Source organism: Cyprinodon tularosa, unplaced genomic scaffold (assembly GCF_016077235.1).
Source record: "Cyprinodon tularosa strain WSP-4 unplaced genomic scaffold, ASM1607723v1 ctg318, whole genome shotgun sequence".
NCBI classification, from domain to species: Eukaryota; Metazoa; Chordata; class Actinopteri; order Cyprinodontiformes; family Cyprinodontidae; genus Cyprinodon; species Cyprinodon tularosa.
In genome coordinates this window covers 1875170-1885516 of record NW_024039028.1, presented here as the reverse complement: position 1 = coordinate 1885516, position 10347 = coordinate 1875170, and the positions used below count along the sequence as shown (strand labels likewise).

The following is a 10347-nucleotide window of genomic DNA, read 5'->3' as shown; positions in this document are numbered from 1 at the left end:
GCACCGGCAAAAGGTCAAAGGTAACAATGTGACCGGAGGGCTTATTGTATTGTTTTTCTTGCCACAAAGAAAAAAGATAATAATAATAATTTCAGTACATGTGTCAAATAAAAAAAATTAAGATAAAGCAAAAAAAAAGAAAAAAAAAAAAAGACCAAAAGGGCACATTGGGATAATGGAGCAAAAGGGGCAGGTGCTCAAGCCCCCTTAGCCCCCCCCCTCTGCACGTGCCTGGGTGATTCTCTGAATTCGGTGCACTTTTGATCTTGTGATTACTGAAAAAAATGTCACAAAAAATGTTGCTTTTGATCATGGTGTCTGATTTAGGACTATTTTAACCTCTGAGAAAATATGTTTTCCCACCTTAGGCATGCAATCCCAAAGATTATTCTCTTTTTTTTTTGTCACATATGTTGTTTTAAATTCAACCCTGTAACGGGACAATTGAGTTTCTGTGTGGGTAAAATCCCAAAACATATTCAAACTAATTCTTCCAGTGCCTTAGTAATCACTTGTCCCTTATATAAAATAAGTTATTGTAAGTAGATTTTTTTCATTGTAAATAATCATTTGTGACTGTCAGGTATGATAGGGCCTCTTTATATACCTACAGTCTTCATTAATCACAAAAATATACTTTAATGTAAACATCACATTAAGTTTTCATATATTTTCTCTTTTGTCCTCTAAACTTTACAGACAGTTCAGCTAGCATTTATCTCAAATTTTTTATTATTATCACAAAAAGTCTGAAAATGTATCAAGTAACAGGGTTGAACACATTGTAACAGGGTGGCTCACACTGTAACAGGGTTGAAAGAATCACAAAACATTTAATCAAATTTCAATTTAATTTAATGCATTAAAACAAACAAGAAAAGAAACATTTTGGATGTAATATTGAATACTCTAAAAATTATTTAGATGAACAGTATAGGCTGAATGCTGTAAGCAAAATCTCTCTCTGAAATCCGTTTAACAATGCTCAGGTCTTTATTTTCACACAAGGTCCTATGCTTCCTTGAAAAGCCCAGTATTTTCTCAGACCAACTCTGCAGCCTGTATTTCTTGACTATCTTCCCAACAACCACCTCTGCAACTTTTTTTTTTCCTTTTTCATATTTGGCATTCTTGTACTTCCTCCTGATGTCACAAATTATGGCTTCATGGTGCAGTAAAGTTTTCCTCACCTTGCTGTTCACAGTACAGTTTTTCAGCAACTGACAAACTTTGGATCTTGGAGAATCTTTATTCTTAGTTGCTCGCTGGAGTCTTTTTTTATATTTTTCTTTGAGCTTCTTCTGATGTTTTAGTTTCCTTTTTAGTTCTTCTATTTCTTTGCACAGTTTATCTCTTGCTTTTCTGGATGCTTTCTTGCCTGCTGAATGACTCAAATGAAACCATAAAATAAATGGAAAAGAAATGATTAGTTCTGCATATTAGTAGTTACATGACTAGAGACATAGCAATTATGGTGCAATGACTGACCACAAGGCTTACTATATACACTCACCGGCCACTTTATTAGGTACCCCATGCTAGTAACGGGTTGGACCCCCTTTTGCCTTCAGAACTGCCTCAATTCTTGGTGGCATAGATTCAACAAGGTGCTGGAAGCATTCCTCAGGGAGTTTGGTCCATATTGACATGATGGCATCACACAGTTGCCGCAGATTTGTCGGCTGCACATTCATGATGCGAATCTTCCGTTCCACCACATCCCAAAGATGCTCTATTGGATTGAGATCTGGTGACTGTGGAGGCCATTTGAGTACAGTGAACTCATTGTCATGTTCAAGAAACCAGTCTGAGATGATTCCAGCTTTATGACATGGCGCATTATCCTGCTGAAAGTAGCCATCAGAAGTTGGGTACATTGTGGTCATAAAGGGATGGACATGGTCAGCAACAATACTCAGGTAGGCTGTGGCGTTGCAACGATGCTCAATTGGTACCAAGGGGCCCAAAGAGTGCCAAGAAAATATTCCCCACACCATGACACCACCACCACCAGCCTGAACCGTTGATACAAGGCAGGATGGATCCATGCTTTCATGTTGTAGACGCCAAATTCTGACCCTACCATCCGAATGTCGCAGCAGAAATCCAGACTCATCAGACCAGGCAACGTTTTTCCAATCTTCTATTGTCCAATTTCCATGACCTTGTGCAAATTGTAGCTTCAGTTTCCTGTTCTTAGCTGAAAGGAGTGGCACCCGGTGTGGTCTTCTGCTGCTGTAGCCCATCTGCCTCAAAGTTCGACGTACTGTGCGTTCAGAGATGCTCTTCTGCCCACCTTGGTTGTAATGGGTGGTTATTTGAGTCACTGTTGCCCTTCTATCAGCTCGAACCAGTCAGGCCATTCTCCTCTGACCTCTGGCATCAACAAGGCATTTCCGCCCACAGAACTGCCGCTCACTGGATGTTTTTTCTTTTTCGGACCATTCTCTGTAAACCCTAGAGATGGTTGTGCGTGAAAATCCCAGTAGATCAGCAGTTTCTGAAATACTCAGACCAGCCCTTCTGGCACCAACAATCATGCCACGTTCAAAGTTACTCAAATCACCTTTCTTCCCCATACTGATGCTCGCTTTGAACTGCAGGAGATTGTCTTGACCATGTCTACATGCCTAAATGCACTGAGTTGCCGCCATGTGATTGGCTGCCTAGAAATTAAGTGTTAACGAGCAGTTGGACAGGTGTACCTAATAAAGTGGCCGGTGAGTGTGTATATATACATATATATATATGTGTGTGTGGGGGTGTGCGTGTGTTCTAAAAGCAATAAACCATAGCTTCCATGTTACAAATGTTCATTTCTTAGGAACTACTACAACAAACATATTAGTCATGTATAAAGCAGAGTAAAAAGTAGTGTTTCTAAAACTATCATCATTAAAGTCAACTATACTTCAAACTATATTTCCCTCACCGTGAGGACCCTGGTCTGGCTTGGACTTTGTCTTGAATATCACATTCATGAGTATGTGGAGGGGTTAGAGAGGCAGACCCAACATTTTCAATCTCAGCCTTCCTTTTCTGTCGCTCCTTAGCTTTCCACCACTCCCTCTGCTTACGTCTTCAAGCTCTCTTACTCAGGTCACTGATTGATTTCTTTGCTTCTCTATCTTTTTTCCATTGCTCACGCTCTTTCCTGAGGTATTCTTCTCTTCTTTGTGAATCTGCATTTCTTCTCACCCTGTATTCTCTTTGCCTCTCTGCATTTGATTTAGCCATCAGATATCTGAAAATAATGTATGAAATAACATTTAGAGAAAAGGGACTAACTTGCTTAACAACAGAAAAAGCTTCAACCCCGTAACAATAATTCAACCATGTAACAGTGTTTTTTGTTATGGGGTTGAATGTTACAGGGTTGAAGATTAAAGCCAAAAGTAGTTATAAGTCCACATTAGCTAGCAGTATAGTGTAGCTTATGGCATGTGGAAAACAAGAAATTCAAGTATTTTTCAAAGATAATTGTTTTATTTTTCCCAAACAATATTAAATATCATTTATACATGTAACAGTGTTGAAAGGTTGAGGTTGACGATGCAAATTTATTGATAAAAACGATGAAATTTAGGTGAGAAAGTAAGCTTTACACTTACCTCTCTTCACAGTTTGAGAGGGAAAAGAGTTGAGGGATGTCACTTCCTGTGTGTGGTTGAAGTTGGACTGAACCAATATTTAAAAAAAGGGAACATTGGTATGCCGTTACGGGGTTGAACAAAAACTGAGGGACATGATCAAATAGTGCTATTTTGTCAATAATTTGTTTATTTTTCTCATATTTCTTTTATTCAGCTTTGAGTAAACATGCAAATAATAATTTTAGCAGAAAAAAATTAGATTATTCTAGCTATTTTATTTGTTTTACATTCAGTGAAAAAGTACTTTCGGTGCGAGGGGACATGCTCATCTCACTTACCTCTGATCTTCTGCAGCCCATAAAATCTTTAAATTTTAGGATATAGATGTGTGTTATAAAGCAGAGACACGTGGATCTTTCCATTTGTTCTTTTTAAATTCTCTTTATTGTTTACCTTATATGAAAATCTTTGAGGTAAACCTTTGGGGACACAAAGTGCACCGAATTCAGAGAATCACCCGCCTGCTGTGCAGCGTTTCTGTCCAAAGCGATGCTCTGATCAACCAGCGTTCCAGGCGACTGTTTGATCAGAGAGCTGATTGGATCAGTCCCATTAGTTTCTCTGGTTCCTCTCTGGCAGTCCCCTAGTTACCACTCAAAGCTGTGCATCCTGGGAAACGGCAGAGGGTCAATCCTCCAGTAAAAAAACCAAAATATAGGACTAATTTTACAGCAGAATATACTAAAGTACACTATATTGCCAAAAGTATTTGCTCACCTGCCTTGACTCACATATGAGCTTAAGTGACATCCCGTTCCTAATCCATAGGGTTCAATATGACGTCGGTCCACCCTTTGCAGCTAGAACAGCTTCAACTCTTCTGGGAAGGCTGTCCACAAGGTTTAGGAGTGTGTTTATGGGAATTTTTGACCATTCTTCCAGAAGCGCATTTGTGAGGTCGCACACTGATGTTGGACGAGAAGGCCTGGCTCTCAGTCTCCGCTCTAATTCATCCCAAAGGTGTTCTATCGGGTTGAGGTCAGGACTCTGTGCAGGCCAGTCAAGTTCATCCACACCAGACTCTGTCATCCATGTCTTTATGGACCTTGCTTTGTGCACTGGTGCACAGTCATGTTGGAAGAGGAAGGGGCCAGCTCCAAACTGTTCCCACAAAGTTGGGAGCATGGAATTGTCCAAAATGTCTTGGTATGCTGAAGCATTCAGAGTTCCTTTCACTGGAACTAAGGGGCCAAGCCCAGCTCCTGAAAAACAACCCCACACCATAATCCCCCCTCCACCAAACTTTACACTTGGCACAATGCAGTCAGACAAGTACCGTTCTCCTGGCAACCGCCAAACCCAGACCCGTCCATCAGATTGCCAGATGGAGAAGCGCGATTCGTCACTCCAGAGAACGCGTCTCCACTGCTCTAGAGTCCAGTGGCGGCGTGCTTTACACCACCGCATCCGACGCTTTGCATTGCACTTGGTGATGTATGGCTTGGATGCAGCTGCTCGACCATGGAAACCCATTCCATGAAGCTCTCTGCGCACTGTTCTTGAGCTAATCTGAAGGCCACATGAAGTTTGGAGGTCTGTAGTGATTGACTCTGCAGAAAGTTGGCGACCTCTTCGCACTATGCGCGTCAGCATCCGCTGACCCCGCTCCGTCAGTTTACGTGGCCTACCACTTCGTGGCTGAGTTGCTGTCGTTCCCAAACACTTCCATTTTCTTATAATACAGCTGACAGTTGACTGTGGAATATTTAGGAGCGAGGAAATTTCACGACTGGATTTGTTGCACAGGTGGCATCCTATCACAGTTCCACGCTGGAATTCACTGAGCTCCTGAGAGCGACCCATTCTTTCACAAATGTTTGTAAAAACAGTCTGCATGCCTAGGTGCTTGAATTTATACACCTGTGGCCATGGAAGTGATTGGAACACCTGATTCCAATAATTTGGATGGGTGAGCAAATACTTTTGGCAATATAGTGTATATCCACGTCTAGTGAAGGGGAGGAACAGTCGCGGATCTAGACCAAATGTACCAGGGGGCCAGGAGGGGGCCAGCGTGTTTTCATGGGGGCCCAGAAAAGCATGAAATAAAAAACAGGGCAAGAGATTTAAATATGTTAAGAGAGCTACATGAAGGGAAATTTATTTTCAATGAGGTTAAATAAAAATTCTATTTCTTATGAGGTCAATATACATTTATAATTTAGGAATTTTACAGATTGTTGACTTAATTTTAGTTAAAACTACAGTTTTCTATAAAATTTAGATTAGAACTGTTAAATTCATTTGTAAAAATTAGAGCATATTTTATTTTTTCTGAAAAAAAAAACATTTTGTAGATGTCTCAGCAGCACTGAAGCTATCCCCTTATAGTTTTTGAATAATTAGTAAATCAGAATTTGTAAAGAATCAGCTGCAGAATGAAATCGATCCAAAGGACCCATCAGTAACCATGTCTGTTCCAGCACAGATCATCATTAAAATTTATTTTAATTATTGTCTTCAGAACAGGGGCCAGGAAGTGATCTACAGGGGCACTGGCCCCCGTTGGCCCCTGTCTAGAACCAGCCATGGTGAGGAGTGATGACATCATGGCGAGGTGCACTGTCTGCTGAAGTCCATGAAAAACAGAAAGCACAACCGATGTTCAAGGCTACAAGATTGAAAGTATTGAAAATAGAGCATCTCCCTGAAATGAGTTTTTGGAACTTGGGATATCTGTAAATTTGTTTTTTGTTGTTGTTGTTTTTTAATTGTAACTTACATTTTTTTTTTTATAAGAAAAGTTGAACCAAATTCTCATTGCTTGCTTTCTGCACCAACACGGCCATGTAAAGCACTAAATCACTGGTTGATGAACCACTGTGGTTCCTAGAACTTCTAAAAGTAGAATGGGAGGCAGATCTTTTAGTTCTCAGGCTCCTCTCCTGTGGAACCAACTACCAGTTTTAGTCCGTGAGGCAGACACCCTGTCTACTTTTAAGGCTAGGCTTAAAACTTTACTTATAATAAAGCGCCTAATTAGACGAGGTTCTAGGTTTTCTGGATGCATCTCTTCTGACTGAAGTTTTCTAAAAAGGTTTTCTTTTTTTCATTTGATGTTGGGATTTGTTGGGAGTCCAGCTTCCTTCACAGACTGACTGCATGAGGATCAATTTTAGAGGATGAGAAAGGCCAACATATGCAGACGTGGAGCTTTTCTCTCTGTGCAGATCCAATCTGGGACCGTAGAATTACATCTACATGAAAATGTAGATGGAACAGTGTGAGGAAGCTGTGCTTTTAATTCCAGTTCAATTGGAGCAACATGTTGTTTTATCACAGATACAACTTTGCTGCTCTTACTTTGGTTTTGCTGTAGGAGGCCGTATTTAATTACTTTTTCGGTTTCTGTTGTTATAAACTTTGATCCGAGCCTTTACCAAACATTAGTTACCTCAGATCAACACAACTAGATCAGCGAGGAGGATGTGAACAAAGCTGCTGTACTTCCTCACTGTGAGATGATAAAGCATGTTTCTATTCTGTTCTCAAAGAGCAAAGAAACAAATAAAATGTAAAAGAAACCACATTATAGAGAAATTTTGCTTTATAAAAAACATAAAATGTACATAATCAAAGCCATATTAATGACACATTTAACATACAACTCAAATCGGCTAGAAACCTTCCTGCTGTACTTCTGCAGAAATGAAGAGACAACATTCAGAGAACAAACAGTTCAAACTTGGCCCAAACTGGGCAACAGGAGGGGGACAGGAAGGGGACAGGTGGGCAACAGGAGGGGGACAGGTGGGGAAAAGGAGGGGGACAGGTGGGCAACAGGAGGGGGAACAGGTGCGGGACAGAGGGGGACAGGTGGGGAACAGGAGGGGGAACAGGTGGGGGACAGGTGGGGGACAGGTGGGCGACAGGTGCGGGAACAGGTGCGGAAACCCTGATGACTCTGGGCTACTTCCTGTCTTTAGGGACATCTATCCCTCGGATCCTCCTTGCCAGCTGAATGTCCCGCTCTAACAGTGTGACCCTCTTGGCGTGGATGGCGCACAGGTTGGCATCAGACAGCAGCATGACGAGGAATGCCTCTGCAACCTGGGAACAGAGACGGCACCATTAATAAGCCTCTGTTCTGCTGGACGCTCTGGGACTCAGAGCCCTTTAACGTCCCCCAGGTGGGGGACAGGTGGGTTTCATTTAGAATACCATTCTGAGGTTGAACGCCTTTGGATTCAGGTTCAGGCTTCTTGGTTTTAGGCTAGAAGCTAGTTGACCCAGAACAAGTTCAGACATCTTTAAAAAATGCTTTAACCGTCATGGAGAATCCAAGCAGACATCTAAAGCCACATAGTTCTGTCATGATGGGTTCACTGAAGAGACCCAGTTATGCAGAACACCACGGAGACGGAAACAAGAGTAAAAGTTTAACTATGTTTATTGTTCACAAGCACATGGAATATTGTCTGGAACTGGTTCAGGCCTGGGGACTGGTTCACTGGAGTCTGTGTAGATAACAGAGCAGTTAGCTTTGAGAGCAATGGGTTTGGGCTTGTGATGTTCAGATTAATACCTTGAGGGTTCCGGTTTGAGTTCAGAGAGAGGAGCTGTTGGGTCCAGAGAAGGTTTGTTTCAGCAGAGTCCAATAACTGCTTCAGCGTCTTACTTCTGAAGAGGGTGGCTTTGGTTTTCCAGCTCTCAATCCAGAGCTGCATGGGAAATCCAGAGAGGAGTCTTCGGGTTTTGCTCAGAGGGCAGGTTCGGCAGTCTAAGCTCATCCAGAGCTCACAGAGAAAAACAGGTTTCCTGGAAACAGAGACACAAAAGGATTACAATCCAAGCAGGACTCAGAGGGCAATAAAAGATTCTCAGAAGGTTCTTTGGCTCAGGTGCTAACCAACTAGATTCAACACTGCAGCGTCGAGGCAAGGTCTGAAGACAGCTTTTATACTGTGGATCCTCTGATGATGAAACGAGCCACAGGTGCGTCGAAGGCTCGGCTCAGGAGGATCCACGGCGGACTCTGCTGGAGGAAGGTGGTACTTCTCCAGCTCCCAACAAGTTCTAGTCACCGAACCGTGTGTTCCTTCACCGCACTTCATTTACACGCTGATCTGCATCATCAAGTAGGAGGAGCTTCAGCTGTGAAGCTGAGACCCCACTAATGTGAAAAAAAACTCAGCAGAGAGACTGAATCTTTAGAGTTTCATTAGGGTAAAACTCTCGCAGGTAAAACTCTCGTTTCTGCTGATTTGTTTTGTTCAGATAAAATTATTTTTAATTACGGCCGATGACGTCACCATCCCAGCAGACGTTAGCGCTGCGCTCGTCTCCTGATATAAAGTTATTGCAGCACATCAGATGTCATCCCTAAATAGAACAGAGGGCATGTTGACCTTATTTAGTGGCTGGAATGATTGTTTAATATTTAGTAAATCTCCAGCCGCCCAGACCCTCTGCTTTGCACATTTCACAATAAAAGCCCAGGTGAACCTTAACATCACCAACAAGGAGCTGAATTCAAACTGCAGAGCATTCCTTATTTCTACCTTTGTTAACATTATTTTCATTGGATTCCACAGTTAACCGCTGTTCATGGATGAGTCACAGAGGAGCATCGATATGCAGCAGGAGATGAAGGATCATTATAGGATCTCAGGTTAAGGGATAGAGGGGTCAAAGGTCACAGTGTTGCTTTAAAAACCAAACTCATCAGAACCAGGAATCTTTGTTGTCATTATTGCACTTTGAGACACCTGGAGACATCCAGACAGATGTCCTCGGAAAATTTATTTCACATATTGATTTTTCCATTTACTCACAATAAAAGTTTTTCACTCAGTCAGTTTCACCTGCAAGGCCACACAATGCCTGAGTGAGGGTGTTTATAGACAGACTTCTTCCCATAACAAGCCAGATTCTTTCTCAGGTTTATTCATAACATGTTACTGTTTAACCAAAGTGTAATTTGTTAGGTTTCTGTTTCTGTTATATTTTTCTTTTGAGTATTCAGTCTTACTTTACTCCTTGTTTTCTAGTGTTTAGTTTTCTTTTCACCATGTTTTATAGTCCTAGTTATTTGATTATCATTTTGTTGTTATTTCTAGTCTTCCTGGTTTCTATTTGTTGCTCTCTGCTGCCCTCTTGTGTTCTCCTTCTTCCCTAGCTCTTTCCCTCTCTTGTTCTTTGCACACCTGCTCCCAGTTTCCTCATTAGCCCCCTCTTTGTCTCAGCATCCTTTAAAAAGCCCTCTCTGTTCAGTTCCCCTTTGCTGGGTCCTTGTCAAACACTGTCTACATGCTCCAACTCCTTCTCTCTGTGCCTTCCTCATTATGTTTGTGATTCCCCTGATGTCCCCATGGTTTCTGGTACGTTAGACTTGTTTTCATTTTTTGGATTTTTGGACTTCTGGTTTCATGTTTTTTTGGACTTTGTTTTCCTTTTGGATTTTTGGATAACCAGCCTCTGATTTCTGTCAAGTCATTATTAAATCCACAACAGATTCACCTCTGCCTCTCTGCCTCTGCTTTTGGGTCAACTCACCATAGTCAAATCCTGACAAATTTGCTTTGACTCTGACTACTTTCCATTGTTGTAAGTAAGGAGGGATGAACGCTGCCCAGATCAGAACAGGGCTGATTACCATGCAATAAGGACCGTATGATGAACTGTTCTCTCTTTGAAAAGATAAAAATAAAGTACAGACTGAGTGAAAACTATGGATCTACATTTATTTAACTGG

At 41.6% G+C, this 10347-nt stretch overlaps 1 protein-coding gene across 3 annotated transcripts in view; it reads right to left on the bottom strand.

The window, feature by feature from the left end:
- Window positions 1-7534: 7534 nt before the first annotated feature.
- The window catches only part of LOC119788443 (histone H3-like centromeric protein cnp1), a 53504-nt gene continuing 50691 nt past the window's right edge, over window positions 7535-10347 (bottom strand). For all 3 annotated transcript variants that reach the window (XM_038292771.1, XM_038292770.1, XM_038292772.1), the window contains exon 5: window positions 7535-7703. In XM_038292771.1, coding sequence (XP_038148699.1) covers window positions 7563-7703 — 141 coding nt within the window. In that variant the 3' untranslated portion in view covers window positions 7535-7562. The remainder of the gene's footprint in view (window positions 7704-10347) is intronic.